The 24270-nt window shown below is 46.6% G+C and overlaps 1 protein-coding gene across 5 annotated transcripts in view; it reads right to left on the bottom strand.

Moving 5' to 3' along the window:
* The window catches only part of RAPH1 (Ras association (RalGDS/AF-6) and pleckstrin homology domains 1), a 159241-nt gene that overhangs the window by 87552 nt on the left and 47419 nt on the right, over positions 1 to 24270 (bottom strand). Inside the window, exon 1 of one of the 5 annotated variants that reach the window (XM_077271982.1) lies at positions 21689 to 21785. The exons of 2 other annotated variants lie outside the window; for them this stretch is intronic. In XM_077271982.1, the coding sequence (XP_077128097.1) occupies positions 21689 to 21706 (18 nt within the window). In that variant the 5' untranslated portion in view covers positions 21707 to 21785. Of the gene's footprint in view, positions 1 to 21688; positions 21786 to 24270 lie in introns of those variants that run through there. 2 more of the 5 variants (XM_077271978.1, XM_077271980.1) reach the window with 2 other exon arrangements.

The following is a 24270-nucleotide window of genomic DNA, read 5'->3' as shown; positions in this document are numbered from 1 at the left end:
GCGGTGACTGCAGCACTCCTCCGTCTGTCAGGCAGTGTCGGGGCGCGGTTACAGCTGGTGCTCACTACCACTGAGCGGTGACTGCAGCACTCCTCCGTCTGTCAGGCAGTGTCGGGGCGCGGTTACAGCTGGTGCTCACTACCACTGAGCGGTGACTGCAGCACCCCTCCGTCTGTCAGGCAGTGTCGGGCGCGGTTACAGCCGGTGCTCACTACCACTGAGCGGTGACTGCAGCACTCCTCCGTCTGTCAGGCAGTGTCAGGGCGTGCTCACTACCACTGAGCGGTGACTGCAGCACTCCTCCGTCTGTCAGGCAGTATCAGGGCGTGCTCATTACCACTGAGCGGTGACTGCAGCACCCCTCCGTCTGTCAGGCAGTGTCGGGCGCGGTTACAGCCGGTGCTCACTACCACTGAGCGGTGACTGCAGCACCCCTCCGTCTATCAGGCAGTGTCGGGGCACGGTTCCAGCTGGTGCTCACCACCACTGAGCGGTGACTGCAGCAGCGGCCGCAGCTCCAGGATTTTTTTCACTGACATTTTGTCCAACATTAGAAACACTGATGGTAAAAACGGGCACAAGGACCAAAAGCGATGGAAATCGGATGAAAACCGCTGATGACACTTGGCTGTTTTTCTTTGTCTTTGTGAGAAATCACTGATGTGTGAATGATGGCTAACAGCGTCCAACACAGAACTCTTATTTTCTGCTTGCGAGAAAAAAAACAACAAATGTTATTCATCATTTTGATGGACCAGATTTTCAGCCATTTTTGGCCAATATGTCCAGCAGTGTAACATCCATTTTTTTCAAATGCAAAGAGGAAAAAAGTATTATTTCTCCTACTTTATCAATGATAAAAAGACAACACAGATTGCTTCCAAGTACTTTCCATTTTTCTCTTCACTTGAATGGGTGAGTTCTATATGCAAAGCATGAAAAGAAAAATCAAAAACTGACTTTTTTTTAAGATTGCAAAAAAGATTGCAAAAAAACAGGCAGTCATGTGTCATGATCTCTGCAGGCAGAGATCATAGCAAGCCTATAGAGGGACAAGCTCTCGGAAGATGGAACTATACTGACCATGAACTAAGCCTGCCGCGCAACTAGAAATAGCCAGGTAGCATTTCCTATTTATAGCTAGATGCCCAGCTCTGGCCTAAGACCTAAATAGCTAGCAGAGGGAAATATAAGACCTGGCTCACCTCTAGAGAAATATTCCAAAGAAGACAGTAGCCCCCCACATATAATGACGGTGAGTTCAGATGAAACAACAAACGCAGCAGGAAAATAGTCTTAGCAAATTTGAGGTCCGCTTACTAGATAGCAGAAGACAGATAGTATACTTTCATGGTCAGCAGAAAAACACTAACAAAAACACCATCCAGAGATTACCTTAAACTCTGGCATTAACTCATAACGCCAGAGTAGCAATCCCTGATCAACGAGAGCTTTCCAGACACAGTAACAAAACTTCAGCTGTGAACTGGAACAAATAGGCAAAACAAAACATGGACAAAAGTCCAACTTATCTAGTAGTAGTCTAGAAGCAGGAACAAGCACTGAGAGGCATCAGATAACATTGTTGACCGGCAAGAAACCACCAGAGAAATGAGCTTAAATAGCGACACCCACTACTGATGGAACCAGGTGAAACAGGAAAGAGGATGACAAGTCCAATTCCACAAGCGGCCACCGGGGGAGCCCAGAATCCAAATTCACAACAGTACCCCCCCCTCAAGGAGGGGGCACCGAACCCTCACCAGATCCACCAGGGCGACCAGGATGAGCCCTATGGAAGGCAACTTGGGCAGAGGAACCAAATGGACCATTTTAGAGAAACGGTCACAGACCACCCAGATGACAGACATCTTCTGGGAAACAGGCAGATCTGAAATAAAATCCATCGAGATGTGTGTCCAAGGCCTCTTAGGAATAGGCAAGGGCAACAGCAGTCCGCTAGCCCGAGAACTACAAGACTTGGCCCGAGCACAAACGTCACATGACTGCACAAAGACTCGCACATCTCGTGACAGGGAAGGCCACCAGAAGGATCTTGCCACCAAATCCCTGGTACCAAAAATTCCGGGATGACCTGCCAATGCAGAAGAATGTACCTCAGAGATGACTCTGCTGGTCCAATCATCCGGAACAAACAGTCTATCAGGCGGACAACGATCCGGTCTATCCGCCTGAAACTCTTGCAAGGACCGCCGCAGATCAGGAGAAACGGCCGACAAAATTACTCCCTCCCTAAGGATACCTGTGGGTTCAGAATTACCAGGAGAGTCCGGGTCAAAACTCCTAGAAAGGGCATCTGCCTTAACATTCTTAGAACCCGGTAGGTATGACACCACAAAATTAAAGCGAGAAAAAAATAAAGACCAGCGCGCCTGTCTAGGATTCAGGCGTCTGGCAGTCTCAAGATAAATCAAATTTTTGTGGTCAGTCAATACCACCACCTGATGCCTAGCCCCCTCGAGCCAATGGCGCCACTCCTCAAACGCCCACTTCATGGCCAAAAGCTCCCGATTCCCAACATCATAATTCCGCTCTGCGGGCGAAAATTTGCGAGAAAAGAAGGCACAAGGCCTAATGACGGAGCAGTCGGAACCTTTCTGCGACAACACTGCCCCAGCTCCGATCTCCGAAGCGTCAACCTCAACCTGAAAAGGCAGATTCACATCAGGCTGACGCAACACAGGGGCAGAGGCAAAACGGCGCTTAAGCTCCTGAAAGGCCTCTACAGCATGAGGGGACCAATTAGCAACATCAGCGCCTTGTCTGGTCAAATCAGTCAGTGGTTTAACGACATCCGAAAAACCAGCAATAAATCGGCGGTAAAAGTTGGCAAAGCCCAAAAATCTCTGAAGACCCTTAAGAGAGGAGGGCTGAGTCCAGTCACAAATAGCTTGCACCTTGACGGGATCCATCTCAATGGAAGAGGGAGAAAAAATATACCCCAAAAAGGAAATTTTCTGGACCCCAAAAACGCACTTAGACCCCTTCACATATAAAGAATTAGACCGCAGAACCTGAAAAACTCTCCTGACCTGCTGGACATGAGAGTCCCAGTCATCAGAAAAAATCAGAATATCATCCAGATATATTATCATAAATTTATCCAGAAAATCGTGGAAAATATCATGCATAAAAGACTGGAAAACTGAAGGGGCATTAGAAAGACCAAAAGGCATGACCAAATACTCAAAGTGGCCCTCGGGCGTATTAAATGCGGTCTTCCACTCATCCCCCTGCCTGATCCGCACCAAATTATACGCCCCACGAAGATCAATTTTAGAGAACCACTTAGCACCCTCTATACGAGCAAACAAATCAGTAAGCAATGGCAATGGGTATTGATACTTAACAGTGATCTTATTCAGAAGCCGATAATCAATACATGGTCTCAAAGAGCCGTCTTTTTTTGAGACAAAGAAAAACCCAGCTCCCAAGGGAGAAGAAGATGGACGAATATGTCCCTTTTCCAAAGACTCCTTTATATATTCCCGCATAGCAGCATGTTCCGGCACAGACAGATTAAACAAACGACCCTTGGGATATTTACAACCCGGTATCAAATCTATGGCACAATCGCACTCACGGTGCGGAGGTAACGACCCAAGCTTGGGTTCGTCAAAGACGTCTTGATAATCAGAGAGGAACTCAGGGACTTCAGAGGGAATGGACGACGAAATAGAAACCAAAGGTAAGTCCCCATGAATACCCTTACATCCCCAGCTCAACACAGACATTGCTCTCCAGTCCAAGACTGGGTTGTGAGACTGCAACCATGGCAATCCCAGTACCAAATCGTCATGTAAATTATACAGCACCAGGAAACGAATAATCTCCTGGTGATCCGGACTGATACGCATGGTTACTTGTGTCCAGTATTGTGGTTTATTATTAGCCAATGGGGTGGAGTCAATCCCCTTCAGAGGAATAAGAGTCTCCAAAGGCTCTAAATCAAAACCACAACGATTGGCAAAGGACCAATCCATAAGACTCAGAGCGGCGCCAGAGTCAACATAGGCGTCCGTGGCAATGGATGACAAAGAGCAAATCAGGGTTACAGACAAAATAAACTTAGACTGAATGGTGCCAATGGAAACAGACTTATCAAGCTTCTTTGTACGCCTAGAGCATGCTGATATAACATGAGTAGAATCCCCACAATAGAAACACAATCCATTCTTCCGTCTAAAATTCTGTCGCTCGCTCCTGGACAGAATTCTATCACACTGCATACTTTCTGGCGTCTTTTCCATAGACACCGCCAGATGGTGCACCGGTTTGCGCTCCCGCAGACGCCTATCAATCTGAATAGCCATTGTCATGGACTCATTCAGACCTGCAGGCACAGGGAACCCCACCATAACATCCTTAACGGCATCAGAGAGACCTTCTCTGAAAGTTGCCGCCAAGGCGCACTCATTCCACTGAGTAAGCACAGACCATTTACGGAATTTTTGGCAGAAAACTTCAGCTTCGTCTTGCCCCTGAGATAGTGCCATCAAAGTTTTTTCTGCCTGAAGTTCCAAATGAGGTTCCTCATAAAGCAAGCCCAAGGCCAGAAAAAACGCATCCACATCGCGTAACGCAGGATCCCCTGCTGGCAATGAGAAGGCCCAATCTTGAGGGTCACCCCTGAGCAAGGAAATCACAATCCTAACCTGCTGAGCAGGGTCTCCAGCTGAACGAGACTTCAGGGACAAATAAAGCTTACAATTATTTCGGAAATTCTGGAAGCTAGCTCTATGCCCTGTGAAGAACTCCGGCAAAGGAATTCTCGGCTCAGATACCGGAGCATGTACCACAAAATCTTGTAAATTTTGTACTTTCGTGATGAGATTATTCAAACCCGCAGTTACACTCTGGAGATCCATTATTGTCAGGTGCACACAGAGCCATACAGAGATTAAGAGGAGAGAGAGAAAAAAGACTGCAGCAAGGCAGACTGGAGGAAAAAAAAAAAAAAAAAAAAAAAAAAAAAAAAAATTCCAGCAGACTTCTTATAACTCTCCTTTCTCAACCTGGGTCTTTAACACTTTATTGGCCGGTCAAACTGTCATGATCTCTGCAGGCAGAGATCATAGCAAGCCTATAGAGGGACAAGCTCTCGGAAGATGGAACTATACTGACCATGAACTAAGCCTGCCGCGCAACTAGAAATAGCCAGGTAGCATTTCCTATTTATAGCTAGATGCCCAGCTCTGGCCTAAGACCTAAATAGCTAGCAGAGGGAAATATAAGACCTGGCTCACCTCTAGAGAAATATTCCAAAGAAGACAGTAGCCCCCCACATATAATGACGGTGAGTTCAGATGAAACAACAAACGCAGCAGGAAAATAGTCTTAGCAAATTTGAGGTCCGCTTACTAGATAGCAGAAGACAGATAGTATACTTTCATGGTCAGCAGAAAAACACTAACAAAAACACCATCCAGAGATTACCTTAAACTCTGGCATTAACTCATAACGCCAGAGTAGCAATCCCTGATCAACGAGAGCTTTCCAGACACAGTAACAAAACTTCAGCTGTGAACTGGAACAAATAGGCAAAACAAAACATGGACAAAAGTCCAACTTATCTAGTAGTAGTCTAGAAGCAGGAACAAGCACTGAGAGGCATCAGATAACATTGTTGACCGGCAAGAAACCACCAGAGAAATGAGCTTAAATAGCGACACCCACTACTGATGGAACCAGGTGAAACAGGAAAGAGGATGACAAGTCCAATTCCACAAGCGGCCACCGGGGGAGCCCAGAATCCAAATTCACAACAGTCATGTGAACATGCCAATATACAATAATGGGTGCTTGTTCTACCTGTGAAAATGCAGGTGGAGAGCTGAGAGAAAAGCAGCTGTTTGAGAATGAACGGATATTTTTGCTAGGTGCTATAGTTTCTCCTTCCATCCCCCTGATAAGTACATCAGGTAAGGAGATATGGCGTCTCAATACGGGCACCAAGGCTGATTTCACAAGTACCTGAAGGATGGATCGTGCTTGGCCTGCGATGCCCGCTCTCACTGGCAGCTCTTCTTCTACATAGGCAGAAGTAGGGCAGGTACCCACGGGCAGACCTGCAGGTTGGCACAGTGCTGTGGCACATACTAACCCTGTTATTTTCATCACTCCTTTTCCTAGTGCTCTGCAGTTAGTAAATTTTGCTTGGAGGTTATGGAGCAACAACCACACTCAGCGACCTTGGCTCCCCACATATCTGCATATTTAGAATAACTAGGAACTGCTAAATAACATCATCCTCTGGAGTTTTGTGGCCAAACGTAAGGTTGTGGACCTCAAAGAATTCTTTTGGCACAAGGAAAGAAAATGTTAAAAAAAAAAAAAAAAGAAAGAATAGGAAATGGTTTGCAGCTGTTTGAATAAACACAACTAAACATTAATACAAGTCATCATCCCCGATACACCTTATGAGCTCAGGGAGGAGGAATACCAGGCCTTAAAAAGTAACATGCTGCACGCTTTCACCTTTATTCCATTTTCAATGCAAAACATGATGTATAACTACACAGGCAGTTATACTGATGGAGATGACAGAAGCTGATGGGAGCAGAGTGCATACAGCAGAAGGAGAAGGGGACGGGGCAAGCAGCACAGCAGGAGAAGGGTACGGGGCCCGCAGCACAGCAAGAGAAGGGGGATGCGGCCCGCAGCGCAGCATGAGAAAGGGACGGGGCCCGCAGCACAGCAGGAGAAGGGGCTCGCAGCACAGCAGGAGAAGGGGCCCGCAGCACAGCAGGAGAAGGGTACGGGGCCCGCAGCACAGCAGGAGAAGGGGGATGCGGTCTGCAGCACAGCAAGAGAAGGAGAAGGGGCCCGCAGCACAGCAAGAGAAGGGGGATGCGGCCCGCAGCGCAGCATGAGAAAGGGACGGGGCCCGCAGCACAGCAGGAGAAGGGGCCCGCAGCACAGCAGGAGAAGGGTACGGGGCCCACAGCGCAGCAGGAGAAGGGGGATGCGGCCCGCAGCACAGCAAGAGAAGGAGAAGGGGCCCGCAGCACAGCAAGAGAAGGAGAAGGGGCCCGCAGCACAGCAAGAGAAGGAGAAGGGGCCCGCAGCACAGCAGGAGAAGGGGAAGGGGCCCGCAGCACAGCAAGAGAAGGGGACGCGGCCCGCAGCACAGCAAGAGAAGGGGACGGGGCACGCAGCACTGAAGGGGGATGCGGCCCGCAGCGCAGCAGGAGAAAGGGACGGGGCCCGCAGCACAGCAGGAGCCCGCAGCACAGCAGGAGAAGGGGAAGGGGCCCGCAGCACAGCAGGAGAAGGGGACGGGGCCCGCAGCACAGCAAGAGAAGGGGAAGAGGCCCACAGCACAGCAAGAGAAGGGGTGGGGCCCGCAGCAGGAGAAGGGGATGGGGCCCGCAGCACAGCAGGAGAAGGGAACAGGGCCCGCAGCACAGCAGGAGAAGGGAACAGGGCATGCAGCACAGCAGGAGAAGGGGACAGGGCCCGCAGCACAGCAGAAGGGGACGGGGCCCGCAGCACAACAGGAGAAGGGGATGGGGCCTGCAGTACAGCAGAAGGGGACGGGGCCTGCATACAAGGGGACGGGGCCCACAGCAAAGCAGGGGAAGGGGCCCGCAGCACAGCAGGAAAAGGGGAAGGGGCCTGCAGCACAGCAGAAGTGGACAGCAGCACTGAGGAGAAGCGAGTGCTGCAGGAAAAGGAAGGTGCAGCTGAATGCACCATGAAGCAGATAGAGGTGAAAAAAGACATGAAAGAAACAATATGTTGGGCTTAGTCTGTACATGAACAATAAGTATGCATTTACTGTGCTTGATTTTGGAAATGACCTTTTAATGCAGACTTTTAGATCATTCTAGATGATGCTGAATATTGACAATTTGTCTGCCATTAGTTGTTGTTCCTAATCCCGTGAAGTCCAAGATGACTCGCGCTACTGAACTCAAGGGCTTACATTCATTCTAGATTTTAGGACTTATCGTCTCTAATCCACAGCTCACAGAAGCTAAAAACCAGACGATGAATATTGTTATTCTACTGATGGATAAAATGGCTATTCATATTTTTCTCACAAACAAAGTTTTACGGTAGCTTTTCTCCATAACCATAGTTAAAATGAGAGGGAAAAAAAACAAATTTACAGAAGGAACAGTGAGCCATTTATTACAGGATGTGCTTCCTATGACTGTCCCAAGGATCTGTGCCCTGTGGAGTAATCTGGGGCAGGAGCAGGCATCGCAGTGTGCTGTCCATGGGATTCAGCAGCAGGAAGCGCCAGGCTTTGTCACTGTGCACATGTGCAAGTATGCGGGTGCTATTTATAATGTATTGGGAGGAAGTAGCCTAAGCTATAGTTATTATATTGCAAGCGCTACTTGGAAGCAAGAAAAGTCTGGTGCAGCTGCATCCGTTGCCAACGACAAAAAAATAATATGCAGTTTCTATCCAAGACGGATTTGATGCACTTCACAATCAGCCATGTTTTTCTCTGCCATTTTTAGCAGACCACAAAACCAAAAGGCATCTAAAAAGTGCTGGAGCCTACAACAAAATATAGAAGTACATGAAACCGGAAAAGGGAGATGTATATCTTCTGGCCAAGACTTCGTTCCCTCTGCATTTTTTCTTTAAGTGTGGACTGTGACCCTAGCATCTGTTCTTCATTATTGTGGAGGCTTCCAGGAACTCATTAATCTGCTCCATGATAAACATGCTGTTGGCTCCAGAGTTGAGGCTTCAGCATCCAGAAGATCGGAGTTTTGTGTCGTAAGACTTGGAGCATTTGCAGTAAAACCATGGTATCATAATATTGTTTGATGTTGGATGTATGCAAAATCCAGCAGCTCCCACCTGCCTCTGCGTGGACTGTATAATGAAATAATATATCTTAGAGTCCATGGAAAAGTTTGCTTATAGCTTCCCCAGAGATGACTAGGATAGGAACTCGAGTGGCAATCCTAAAAGTCAATATCAACTCTTTATACAAGGACCTTGCCACAAAACCAGGGATAAGAAGCCACAACAAACTCCACTGGTAGACACGTGTTTCGGGGTGTTTGCCCCTCATCAGAGCAAATAAGGAGAACTGATTTGGCTGAGTGAGCGGATTCTGACAGGTGACCGAAGGTGCAAAGCCAAAGGATGCTTCAACGCCATGAAAAAAATGTATTGAGTGCAAATGACAAACAGCCTAGCGATAGGAGTTTTAAGAATAATTTGTTCATTAATAAGTGCTCACAGAGCAAAATAATCATTTTCTTGTTATTTAAACTCTAATATTTTGTTAATCAAGTATTCACATGTGATTGGATGGTTGTGGTTTTAAAATGTTTTCCCATTATTCCTATGACTATGGGCGCTAGAAACACATCAGTGTGAAATATTTTAGTATTTTATTTCCTCCACACAAGAGTCAGGTTATTTGTCTTCCAATTATCTGGATATTCGTCCAAATCAAACAGAACACCGGAATAGAAAGTATGTTAAAGCAGGTTCCTTCACACAATTTCATATCAAGAGTTTATTAGATCATTTCCTTATTTGAACTAGTTTGTAACTAATAAAAGGTATTATACCTAGGGCTGCCGAGTAGCACATACACCAAGAAATAACAGTAAGGCGTCAAGATGCCAGCACTTAATATCCGCCAACGTGGCAGCCCTTGGGGGTTCAGCCCTGGAGCCTGTTCTCATTTCTGGGCAATGTGTGGGTCCTTGAAATCACCCACAGGAATGTCCTACATATGTACAAACAGTACTCAAGCCTGCTAGGATTTAGAATTCGGTTGCCTAAAGCATCCCAGTATCTCTTGGGCAAGGGGTGCAAACTAGTACAGCACCAAATAAACTGGCTACAATCATTGCATTTCTGGCATAATGGATAATACTCAAAGTGCTGCCGATGTATCCAGGAGGCACAGTGGCCCTAAAAGTAGCGCTCCTAGATACCCCTGGCTTTTCTGGGGTGCCACTGACAAGGGGGCACAATTTTGTTGAGGGTTAGATATTCTATGGGTGACTTAATAACAACAACATAAACTAAACAAGGAGGCTAAAAAAAAAAAAAAAAGATTTGCTACAAAATCTATTTTTATCATAACTATGAAATAGAAGCAAAACACTCAAACTGATATCACTGATATAGAAATGAACTTCCATCATTCGTTACTAAGAAAAAAGTTCAACAAAAAAGCAAAACAAACAGGAAGCCCCACACTATGCCCGAGATCATTTATTACAGCGACATTTTCCGGTTTACTTGGCCTAATACCAGAAGTGAGCGCACAGACTGGCAGGACGGTCGTTCCTAGTATGTGACTGTTCCTTTTATGCCGTCTTCTATTTCGAGCCTGTAATGTATTGTATGCATTTACAGTCCTGATGGCCATTACCAGACCCCAGCCGCTAGCCGAGCCTGTCCCTAAGAGCGGAGCCCAGCTTCCATAATGCAGCAGGAAACTAAGGCCCGCGTCACCAAAGCCATTACACCAATCCTTTGAAAAGGAGCCAATATTTGGGACCAATGCAGAGTTGTGAAAAACTTATGACTTTTACAGTTTTCAAGACGATTTCCTCCAGCTCTTCCAAAATGGACGCAGCTGAGGTGTGATAGGGGCATTGCGCCATAATTGGTCTGATTTATAACAAGCTGTGGGGTTTCTTATGCCCGGGATCTTACTCCGGTCCGGATGGGAGTAAGATTTCTTGCAGGGCACAGAGCGCACACCACTTGTCTGCATGCGCCAGACTCCAACATGCCCCTTCATCAAGAACATCGCCCGTCTTAATCAATCGGGGCTCAAGCGTCCATGAACCAAGCCAAATCATTAGCGGCCGAACCACTGCAGAGGTCACTGCAAAATCTACACGGGGAACATGTCAGATTCGCAACGGATTTTGTTGCAGAATTACCACGGACTTCGATTGCCTCTCACATCATCAATTTGCATCTACAATGTGCACATTAGATTTGTTACTGAATTACACTGGAAATTTGCAACTAGAATCCACAGAAAACTCCACAGTTCTTTACCGATGGTGAGTCAGCAAGGAATGCTGGAGAAGTACGAGGGGCGATCCAAAAGTAAAGATAATCGGTTATTTCTATTGCACGCAGAAATTAAAATAAAATGTTTTCTTCTCTCTTTGGTACCCACTAGTCCAGGAAAAAAAAATCACTTAAATAGACCACAATTCCCGGGAGCTACATTCATTTGAATATGAACTGCCGAGGAGTGAACATCAAAATGGAAAAAAACAAACTCAGAGCTGTCATCAAATACCTCTGCTTGAAAAAAATGACTACCAAAGACATACACAGCGACTTGGTGGAAACATTGGGGGACTCTTCTCTTCCATATTCCACAGTTGCACGCTGGGCCAAGGAATTTAAGCTGGGAAGATCATCGACGGAAGATGAACATCGTGAAGGACGCCCATCCACGTCCCTCAATGAAGAAAACGTGAAAAAAGTTGAAGAAGTTGTATTGGCAGATCGAAGAGTGACTATCAGGCATGTAGCTGAGGTCACAGGGATCTCATATGGCAGTATTCAAAGAATCCTTGCAAAAGAATTGCATATGAGAAAGGTCTCCGCGCGTTGGGTGCCAAAAATGATAACCGACGAGCAAAAGAAGAAACGAGTTGACATTTCAATAGCAAATCTCGAAAAGTTCCAAGCAGACAAGGAAAATTTTTTGTCACGTTTTTTGACCATGGACGAGACCTGGATCCACCACTTTGATCCTGAAACTAAACAACAATCGATGACATGGAAACGATCCGATGAACCGACGCCGAAGAAATTCAAAGTGTCAAGCTCAGCAGGGAAGGTTATGGCGTCCGTTTTTTGGGACGCTGAAGGAATTATTATGGTGGACTATTTGGAGAAGGGAGCCACTATTACGGGCTCCTACTACGCAGAACAAATAAGAAGATTGCGGGAGGCTATCAAGGAGAAAAGGCGGGGAAAACTGCGGGCTGGAGTGCTGTTTCACCAAGATAACGCGCCGGCTTACAAAGCTGCAGTTGCCATGGCTACCATTCAAGAATCGGGCTTTGAACTGGTGGAACACCCCCCCTATTCGCCAGATCTAGCCCCCAGTGACTTCTTTCTCTTTCCTCGGCTCAAGGAACACCTCCGGGGCAAGAAATTTGACGACAATAGCGAAGTGATAACCGCTGTTGGGGATTTTTTTGAGGGTCAAGATCAAGAATTTTTTTCGAAGGGAATTCTAAGTTTAGAAAAGAGATGGACTAAATGTATAGACTTGTTAGGAGACTATGTAGAAAAAAAAAAAAATTGACTATATTCATTGTGTCTAGTATTGATTATCATTACTTTTGGATCGCCCCTCGTACAGCGCTGGAGACTACACAATTGGGATTATAGCCATACATATAGTATATATACATACACACAGAGTACATGCATATATGCATTATATATATATCTCTATATACACTCACCGGCCACTTTATTAGGTACACCATGCTAGTAACGGGTTGGACCCCCTTTTGCCTTCAGAACTGCCTCAATTCTTCGTGGCATAGATTCAACAAGGTGCTGGAAGCATTCCTCAGAGATTTTGGTCCATATTGACATGATGGCATCACACAGTTGCCGCAGATTTGTCGGCTGCACATCCCAAAGATGCTCCATACAAGGCAGGATGGATCCATGCTTTCATGTTGTTTACGCCAAATTCTGACCCTACCATCCGAATGTCGCAGCAGAAATCGAGACTCATCAGACCAAGCAACGTTTTTCCAATCTTCTACTGTCCAATTTCGATGAGCTTGTACAAATTGTAGCCTCAGTTTCCTGTTCTTAGCTGAAAGGAGTGGTACCCGGTGTGGTCTTCTGCTGCTGTAGCCCATCTGCCTCAAAGTTCGACGCACTGTGCGTTCAGAGATGCTCTTAGGCCTACCTTGGTTGTAACGGGTGGCGATTTGAGTCACTCTTGCCTTTCTATCAGCTCGAACCAGTCTGCCCATTCTCCTCTGACCTCTGGCATCAACAAGGCATTTCCGCCCACAGAACTGCCGCTCACTGGATTTTTTTTCTTTTTCGGACCATTCTCTGTAAACCCTAGAGATGGTTGTGCGTGAAAATCCCAGTAGATCAGCAGTTTCTGAAATACTCAGACCAGCCCTTCTGGCACCAACAACCATGCCACGTTCAAAGGCACTCAAATCACCTTTCTTCCCCATACTGATGCTCGGTTTGAACTGCAGGAGATTGTCTTGACCATGTCTACATGCCTAAATGCACTGAGTTGCCGCCATGTGATTGGCTGATTAGAAATTAAGTGTTAACAAGACGTTGGACAGGTGTACCTAATAAAGTGGCCGGTGAGTGTATATATAATTGTCTAAGGGTTTTTCCGTCTGTCTGTCTTTCTGTCTGTCTGTCTGACCTGGAAATCCTTAAATATAAAATATTGGCCTGCACTCTATGATAGTCCGGGGTGCTGGAATGACAGACTGTGTGGTCTAGTAACAGTATATAGTAATCTACCGCACTCCCTAAGTGGAATATTTTATGCAGAAATGTAGTTTTCAAAATGCTAATTTATTTAAATACAATAGGAAAATATCGGATCAAACATGAAGTAAATAATACAATATGTATATGCGACACAACAGTGATGACGTTTCGACCCTCCCGGGTCTTAGTCTAAGGTCGCTTCATCCAGGTACTATGAGTATTTCTTTTGGAGCAAGGTATCCCCGTAATATCCAGGGGCGTTTAAAGCTCATAGAATGTGCGACCTGGTTGCTGATCCGTATAAGATGAGAAACCTTAAGAGTCTGTGTTTTAAGCGGCGCATCAGCGTCTTGCTTTGGAGAAAGTGAAAGCCTTGTATAGGAGAAGGGCAGCGCTCCTGCGTCCTGCTGTGTGACACTATGAGCTTTAAACGCCCCTGGATATTACGGGGATACCTTGCTCCAAAAGAAATACTCATAGTACCTGGATTAAGCGACCTTAGACTAAGACCCGGGAGGGTCGAAACGTCATCACTGTTGTGTCGCATATACATATTGTATTATTTACTTCGTGTTTGATCCGATATTTTCCTATTGTATTTAAATAAATTAGCATTTTGAAAACTACATTTCTGCATAAGATATTCCACTTAGGGAGTGCGGTAGATTACTATATACTGACCTGGAAATCCCGCGTCTCTGATTGGTTGAGGCCGCCGGGCCTCGACCAATCAGCGACGGGCACAGCATGGCGACGATGATGTCATAATGGAAATCCCGCGTCTCTGATTGGTCGAGGCCGCCAGGCCTCGACCAATCAGCGACGGGCACAGTATCGACGTAGATGTCATAATGGTTGCCATGGCGACGATGATGTCATAAAGGTTGCCTCGACCAATCAGCGACGGGCACAGTCTGCCGCGAATTCTGGAATCATCATTGTCCATATACTACGGGGACATGCATATTCTAGAATACCCGATGCGTTAGAATCGGGCCACAGTCTAGTATATATATATATAGATACACACACACTGTTTATTTTACAATAGTTAATAATCTTAGACACTGATGTAGTGTTAAAAGAAAATATGTGAAATTTAATCCAAAGCAAAAAAAAAATCTTTTTTAGCAAAACGTAAGATGAAGCATATTCTCCAAGTCCTGGACATATGATTAGAGGGAAAGGCTGACTCAGATGCTGCAATGTCAGGCGGGTTCATAAACCTGTAATTACATCAATCTGAGACAGTATTTCTCAAGAGTTCTTCAGAGAAACCCGGAGATGGTGAGGACGGCTCTTTTCCTTGGTATGGAACAGATTATCAGGAGATTACCAGCATGTTCCCTGCAGGAATATTATACTGAGGAGGCCATACGCCTTAATGGGTTCTGCCACCAGTAATCTATCTCGGAAGGATTGGGCAACTGTAATGTGTCTGGAGTGTTCAGGGGAACGTGTATGACAGATTTCAGAGAAAGGAGGACCCCACTGTCCTGATTTCAACATGACCGATCCTTTGGATGTTTTCAGCTGTCATAAAGTGGCTTTAGTATAAACATACAGAAAGTCATCCTTAGGCTATGTGCACACGTAGGAAATGTGGTGCAGAATTTTCTGCACTAAATCTGCATCTGCAGATTTGATGCAGTTTCTGTGCAGTTTCTATGCAGTTTCTGCGCAGATTCTATGCAGTTTCTGTGCAGTTTCTATGCAGATTCTATGCAGATTCTATGCAGTTTCTGCGCAGATTCTATGCAGATTCTATGCAGTTTCTGCGCAGATTCTATGCAGTTTCTGTGCAGTTTCTCTGCAGTACAATGTAAATCAATGGGAAAAAAAAAGCTGTGCACATGGTGCAGAAAAATCTGCAGCAGAAACGCTGCAGAACTGCACAAAAGAAGCGACGTGCACTTCTTTGAAATCTGTAGCGTTTCTGCGCAGATTTTTCTGCACCATGTGCACAGCTTTTTTTTTTCCTATTGATTTACATTGTACTGTAAATCACAGTGCAGTTCTGCAGCGTTTCTGCAGCAGAAAAATCTGCTGCAGTTCTGCACCAATTCTGCACTAAATCTGCATCGTGTGCACATACCCTTAGGCTTCGCATGGCTTTATCCCCTAGGTGACATCTAGTGTATGTAAGCATGTGTGAAGTAGGTGTATGGAACAGAGGCAGGAGTTTAGCACGCTGCATACACTGCAGATGTCGGCTGCGTCATACAGCTAGAACTCAGTGGTGAGCAAACGTGCTTGGATATTGTGTTATCTGAGCATGCTCGAGTGTTACCCAAGTATCTTCGGCGTGCTCGAAAAATCTGTCTCGCAGCCGTCAGGCAATCCCTGCATGTGTTACGGCTGACTAACAGGTCACTTCCATTGACAAGATCCTTTTAATTACCTCTGAAGAAATAATTTTGGCCGCAGTAGTCATATGACGCCCCTCGTCAGAAGAGCATGGACAGGGACTGGAGGGAAACATGGTCAGAGATGCGGAGGATACGTTTTCTTTTAAGGCCATCATAGGTGCTTTTGTAAAAGTAAATGTAGAAATGGACAGCCCCTTCTAAACAGAACCTGAGAAAGTCAATTTTACTCAAATTAAGTACATACCCCAACATATACTCTGGTCAGAGGGTTCAAGAAAAACAAATGGATGTGGAACTTGTGCAGCAAAAAGTATAAAAATGGAAATGATTAGCCGCGACCAATACTGACCATCAATGTAGCTCCAGACTAGATAAAGGTCCAGAGGTGGGTGCCACATGTATCTAACTGAGAATACACCTTTAGGTAACTCTCCTCATAACTATCCTACAGATAACATGCAGCCTGCAGAGAGGTGGACTTTTCTTTTTGCCATGAATGTACTAAAGCAGCACAATGAACCAGTTCTACTTGGAAATCTGTAAAACATACCAGAACAGTCTATGTCTGGAGATGGCGACCATCAGGGCTGAGGAGAACTTTCTACAGGGATAATGCTCAAAGGTAATGCAGTAATTTAAGGGTGGACAAATAGAAAAAAAAACACACCTCTCCATGTAGTTATTAACAGGAAATGGTCATATCCCCAAACACAATTAACCAGCCAATATGGGGTTAATGCGTTACAACAGCTACTCCAATTAAGGTATTTGATTATTAGGATCTATGTAGATCTGCTGTGAGCTCTCTATGAGGCTGTTCGCTTAGTCAGACACGTTTTACACACAATCTATGGCTGCAAAGAGGGTACAAAACGTACCCATGTATAATACACATATATCCCACCATTAAAATGTGCCTTTGTAGCATGTCTGATAGCAAGCGGAAAATTGTTTATATGAACCTGCCTAAATATTAATGTTTAGCCGTGTATTACGGAGGTTGGTAAATCATCTGGCTGCGTCTCCTTATAGGGCTGTACATTGTATAACACCCAGAACGCACGTCATGTAAACATGGCAGCCACAAATGCTTCTTCTCTTCTCACAGAGATGGTTACATCTGATAAGTATGGTCTCCGAATCGTCGTTGAAGGTTTGCTTTTTCCATATCCTTCAAGACCTTGTCTGAGAAATACAAACTTCAGACAGAAAAAAACAACATCTATGTATTGGACAGCTACTGCAACAGTGTGTGCCCCACGCGCTAGTACGCCCCACACACTAGTACGCCCCACACACTAGTACGCCCCACACACTAGTACGCCCCACACACTAGTACGCCCCACACACTAGTACGCCCCACAAACTAGTACGCCCCACACACTAGTACGCCCCACACACTAGTACGCCCCACACACTAGTACGCCCCACACACTAGTACGCCCCACACACTAGTACGCCCCACACACTAGTACGCCCCACAAACTAGTACGCCCCACACACTAGTACGCCCCACACACTAGTACGCCCCACACACTAGTACGCCCCACACACTAGTACGCCCCACACACTAGTACGCCCCACACACTAGTACGCCCCACAAACTAGTACGCCCCACAAACTAGTACGCCCCACAAACTAGTACGCCCCACAAACTAGTACGCCCCACAAACTAGTACGCCCCACAAACTAGTACGCCCCACACACTAGTACGCCCCACAAACTAGTACGCCCCACAAACTAGTGCGCCCCACACACTAATACGCCCCACACACTAGTACGCCCCACACACTAGTACGCCCCACACTAGTACGCCCCACAAACTAGTACGCCCCACAAACTAGTACGCCCCACACACGCAAGTCCCGCGCGCACACACTTGTAAGTCCCGCACACACACTTGTATGTCCCATGCGCACACACATGTAAGTCAGTCACACACACACACTTGTAAGTCCCGCACACACATGTAAGTCAGTCACACACACATGTAAGTCGCGCACACACTTGTAAGTCCCGCGCGCACACACTTGTAAGTCCCGCGCGCACACACTTGTAAGTCCCGCGCGCACACACTTGTAAGTCCCGCGCGCACACACTTGTAAGTCCCGCGCGCACACACTTGTAAGTCCCGCGCGCACACACTTGTAAGTCCCGCGCGCACACACTTGTAAGTCCCGCACGCACACACTTGTAAGTCCCGCACGCACACACTTGTAAGTCCTTACAAGTGTGTGCGCGGGACTTATAAGTCCCGCGCACACACCTGTATGTCCCGCAAACACACTTGTAAGTCCCGCACACACACTTGTATGTCCCACGCGCACACACTTGTAAGTCCCGCACACACATGTAAGTCCCGCACGCACACACTTGTAAGTCCCGCACGCACACACTTGTAAGTCCCGCACGCACACACTTGTAAGTCCCGCACGCACACACTTGTAAGTCCCGCACGCACACACTTGTAAGTCCCGCACGCACACACTTGTAAGTCCCGCACGCACACACTTGTAAGTCCCGCACGCACACACTTGTAAGTCCCGCACGCACACACTTGTAAGTCCCGCACGCACACACTTGTAAGTCCCGCACGCACACACTTGTAAGTCCCGCACGCACACACTTGTAAGTCCCGCACGCACACACTTGTAAGTCCCGCACGCACACACTTGTAAGTCCCGCACGCACACACTTGTAAGTCCCGCACACACTTGTAAGTCCCGCACACACTTGTAAGTCCCGCACACACTTGTAAGTCCCGCACACACACACTTGTAAGTCCCGCACACACACACTTGTAAGTCCCGCACACACACTTGTAAGTCCCGCACACACACACTTGTAAGTCCCGCACGCACACACTTGTAAGTCCCGCACGCACACACTTGTAAGTCCCGCACACACTTGTAAGTCCCGCACGCACACACTTGTAAGTCCCGCACACACTTGTAAGTCCCGCACACACTTGTAAGTCCCGCACACACTTGTAAGTCCCGCACACACTTGTAAGTCCCGCACACACTTGTAAGTCCCGCACGCACACACTTGTAAGTCCCGCACACACACTTGTAAGTCCCGCACACACACTTGTAAGTCCCGCACACGCATGTAAGTCAGTCACACACACATGTAAGTCCCGCACGCACACACTTGTAAGTCCCGCACACACACACTTGTAAGTCCCGCACGCACACACTTGTAAGTCCCGCACGCACACACTTGTAAGTCCCGCACGCACACACTTGTAAGTCCCGCACGCACACACTTGTAAGTCCCGCACGCACACACTTGTAAGTCCCGCACGCACACACTTGTAAGTCCCGCACGCACACACTTGTAAGTCCCGCACGCACACACTTGTAAGTCCCGCACACACTTGTAAGTCCCGCACACACTTGTAAGTCCCGCACACACTTGTAAGTCCCGCACACACTTGTAAGTCCCGCACACACTTGTAAGTCCCGCACACACTTGTAAGTCCCGCACACACTTGTAAGTCCCGCGCACGCACACAATCGCATTGAATTACATGTATATACACACACATTTAAAGAGGTTTTCCACTACTTTAACAATGATGACCTATGCTAAGGATAGGGCATCAATGACTGATTATCCAGGGTCCGATCAGATGTTGATTGGCGGGGGTGCCAGGTATCGGACTCTAGCCGATCATACATTGATGACCTATCTTAAGGATACGCAGTCAATGTAAAAGTCCCCTCTAATGAATAACACATTTTAGGGAGTGCTTCTTTAATTAATATGGTTCAAGGCATGTTCACCAGTTGTTTTAAATTTTACTGATTCCTTGCAAAATATTTATGAATCTCAATAAATCCCTTTAATACGGGAATACAATGACAAATTGACAATTAAAACACTCCAGAATGCTACGTAAGACTTTTCATCATCTGTAGTTCAGTTAATGCTCAAGAACATAGCTCACACTTTCAACAAAGTAAAAAAGAAAAAATGGTCAGCACTCACCATTCCCGATGCTTAAAAAGTCTTTATTAGAACATGGACACGGACAGGGAGAGCATGGTGTCCAGGAATGACAGCTGTTTCGCGCTACATGCGCTTCCACAGATCCCGGGATCTGTGGAAGCGCATGTAGCGCGAAACAGCTGTCATCCCTGGACACCATGCTCTCCCTGTCCGTGTCCATGTTCTAATAAAGACTTTTTAAGCATCGGGAATGGTGAGTGCTGACCATTTTTTCTTTTTTACTTTGGTCATATGTATATCTTTTGGTTGAAGCACCCCATAAGCCCATGCATTGAGTAGTGGGAATAGGAGCTGGTACAGCGCATCGTGGCACGTCGTTAGGTGATCGCAAAAAGCAGCAGTGCGAGTATTTATTCTTTTCGTCACACTTTCAACATGTAAGAAGTGCAAAGAAACCTTGGCGGTGATCAGTGTGAAATGTATGAAGGCGGGGGCACTTTTACACGCTGCATATTATTACACCTTTTTTTCCTATGTAGTAACAATAAGCAATGGAAAATTAAAAAAAAAAAAGATGAGGAAGACAAGCAGAGGTGGAGAGAATGAAAATTCATCTGATATTTAGTAGTTTTAATAAATGCGTAAAAAAAAATTATAACCTTTATAGTGATCTGAACTGTGAAAAGAAAATGCTGGAGATAAAAATAAATGCACATGAAATATGGATATGATTGCAGAACAGAAGATGCACAGATACACGACAGCGTGGAACAAACAAGATCAGATACATAATTGCCAAATCCATACATTATAATATTTATACTCCATGTATATGATCAGGGCTTCCCAAGGTGGAACATTTTGTTTTCCATGATCACCATGTTAAAAAAACAAAACAAAACAAAAACAGAACCCCCAACTACTTGGTAGATTTGCCGACTGATGAATCACGTGCACATACCGGCAAGAAAACACAACGGAGGCTGCACCAATTCAACTAGATTCTGTCTCAATGCAAGTTTAATGAACATTTGGCCACAGGCAGCAACTCTGTAAGTGAGAGATTACATAGCGGTGAGCAGTGGCCTGACAGACAGCCATACCGGGAGAGGCACATTCTTCACCTGTCCGCACATGAACGCCTCCTGCTATTGCCCCATGGAAAGTCAGATTTCAGCCCGGTGAAGTCTAGCTTGTGTTCACCTTGAATTTTGAGACTGTTGAAAAATATGCTCCAGGCATAAAACATGCAACCGCTGCAGCTCAAAAATGTCAGAAAAGGAGGAGGCAGTAGAAGTAAATGGCAGCATAAACTCCTCGTCATGCTACAATGTATCAGCGTGAGGTGGAGCCACTTGGACACATCCCAACTTACACCATGGCACATAGGAAATATATCCCATAATCGGATGTAGACCAGTGTTTCCCAACCTCCAGTCCTCAGGGCTCATCAGCAGATCATCTTTTCAGGATTTCCTTAGCAGCATTGCACAGGCGTGAGAGCCGGCGGAAATTGCCGATGCGTTGATAATAATTCCATCACCTGTGCAATACGAATGAAATTCTGAAAACATGACTGGTTGGGGGCCCTGAGGACTGGAGATTGGGAAACCCTACTCTAGATCTAGGCTGCGGACCTCCGGGAACCCCAATAATCCCGAGAGCAAAGGCCTATATCAGGTATTTCCCTGCAGGGCGGCACCCCAGTGTACAAGAACTGCAACACACCTCCACTAAAGCCAAGAGAATGCGGCTACTGAGGAAAAATCGGCAACACTCATCTAGTATTGGGATCTCGTTATTCTGAGCATTTTTATTGGGCCCCCACAATGGTAACCCCAGCAATAAGGCCTCACTTCTGGTAATCTTCAAAGCCAACTTACAGCTGCACTGTGATCCATGTAAAGCTGAGACGTTTCTGAAATGTGGCTGAAAACCTTCTGGAAACGCACGGCCAAAACAAGTCTTCGCTAACAAAGTTTTCCTCCCGACCGCAGCTGGAAAATCATATTTAAAAAAAAAAAAAGTCTCCAAGCTGCTCCAATCTAAACTGTATAATACCAGGGGCCTGGCTATTTAAAGGGAATCTTTCAGAAGGATCACCCTTCCTAATCCATCTATATGGGAATGTAGATCTGTAATCCGATGTTTTATTTCTGAGAAATCCACGTTTTTCTTACATGTAAATGAGCTACTAAGATTTATGGGTGGGCCATTGCTCTCTCCAAGTGTCTGCCTCCTGGTAATACCCCTCCTCTTTTATAACTAAGCTCTGGAGGCAGATTCTTGGGGAGATCGGTGTCCGGCCCATACAACTTAACAACTCATTTACATATAAAGAAAAATGTGCATTTCTTTGGCATAAGACATTGGATCAGATATTTTATTCCATTTTCTACAAACTACTTTATATAGACGGCTTAGAAGGGTTCACTCTACTGACAGATTCCCTTTAGCCATGAGAAGTATTAGGTCTGTGCACATTTTCTGGATGTTCCCTTTCAGTGTTGGGAAACCCTGATGAGAGTCATGAACTACAACTCCCAAGTGCATTACCGGTAAGTTGCTCTAGCTTTTCTGGAACCAATGGTTTAGGTTTATCTACATAAAAGTGGAAAACCCCTTTAAACAACATGATAGGTCAAGCACCACTGGAAAGGGAGAGATTCCAATAACTCTATTAGATAATTAGCTCACAATTCAATTCCCCAATACAATGTTTTACTGTGGCACAAACTGCAGTCTCAGAAGTTTTGTCTGGTCTTATTTATGGGACTGAATTCAGAAAAAGTATTCGTGAATGTGAAATGCTATTTTTTCTCACATTGCACAGGCCGATTTTATATGCAGATGTGAGCGAACCTAGGGCCCATTTAGACTAGCAAACTGACTGCTCATTCTCTGGCCAGTTAACATGGGCCAACAAAAACTGTATGGAAAAGAAGAACCAGTTAGGCTACTTTCACACTAGCGTTAACTGCAATACGTCGCAAATGCGTCGTTTTGCCGAAACTACGCATCCAGCAAAAGTTCTTGCTGGATACGTTTTTTCGTCATAGACTAACATTAGCGACGCATTGCCAAACGGTGCGTCCGTTTTGCAACGCTTGGGCGTGTGGTAACGGACCGTCGGGAGAAAAAAACGTTACATGTAACGTTTTTTGCTCCCGACGGTCCGCTTTTTCCGACCGCGCATGCGCGGCCGGAACTCCGCCCCCACCTCCCCGCACTTCCCCGCACCTCACAATGGGGCAGCGGATGCGTGGGAAAAATGCATCCGCTGCCCCCGTTGTGCGGCGGAGACCACGCTAGCGTCGGGAACGTCGGCCCGACGCACGGCGACGGGTTGTTCCCGACGCTAGTGTGAAAGTAGCCTAACATGATAGTTCCGTCCCCATACAACAACACGTCAGCAGCACATTTCCCATTTACAAGGGTTGATGTGCTGCCAAACAATTTATGCACTCATCCACAATCATCCGCATGCGCATGATTGCGCAATATTTAACGCTTCAAAAAATGCAACATATTGCGTTTGCCAGACACCGCCACACAACGCAAAATGACGCATGCGTACGCATCCGCATGCAAACGCGTGTCCCTGCGTACACCATGTTAAAGATATGTATGCATGATGCAGGCAGATCATACGCTGTGCACAGAAACGCTAATGTGAACCCGGCCTAAGAATTAAAGGGCCACTGTCACCCCCTCCAGCCGTTATAAACTAAAAGAGCCACCTTGTGCAGCAGTAATGCTGCAGTCTAACAAGGTGGCTCTTTTAGTTTTTGATTCATTTATTACCTCAATAAAGCGTTTTAAAAATTGGCCACAAATACCAGATATTGTACCTGGAGGCGGTCCGAATCGTCCTCTATGAATCTCCCAACTGCCGTCACTCTTCTCTTCAGGGGCGATGGTCGCCGCCCCCTTCGCGGTGTTTCTTCTTAAATCCGGCGCCTGCGCTGTGCGTGCCTGCCTGGGGCCTGCGCAGTCTTCATTGTCAGTCACAGCTCAGACGCAGGGTGCCTGACTGCGCCTGTGCGGGCAGTGCAGCCACCCTGTTGCTGAATCCCCGCCCCGCACTGTGTTATTCATTATGCACAGTGCGGGGCTGGCATTCCTGGGCATGCGCACTGCGCTGTTCAGACGCTCCCCAGCTCAGACGCTCCCCAGCTCAGACGCTCCCCCAGCTCAGACGCTCCCCCAGCTCAGATGCTCCCCCAGCTCAGATGCTCCCCCAGCTCAGACGCTCCCCCGCCTTCCCAGGAACCCCAGCCCCGCACTGTGCATAATGAATAACACAGTGCGGGGCGGGGATTCAGCAAGAGGGTGGCCGCACTGCCGGCACAGGCGCAGTCAGGCACCCTGCATCTTAGCTGTGACTGACAATGAAGACTGCGCAGGCCCCAGGCAGGCACGCACATCGCAGGCGCCGGATTTAAGAAGAAACACCGCGAAGGGG

This window comes from Ranitomeya variabilis, chromosome 7, assembly GCF_051348905.1.
Source record: "Ranitomeya variabilis isolate aRanVar5 chromosome 7, aRanVar5.hap1, whole genome shotgun sequence".
NCBI lineage: Eukaryota > Metazoa > Chordata > Amphibia > Anura > Dendrobatidae > Ranitomeya > Ranitomeya variabilis.
Note: the sequence above shows the minus strand (reverse complement) of the source record. Positions and strands in the feature narration are given on the sequence as shown.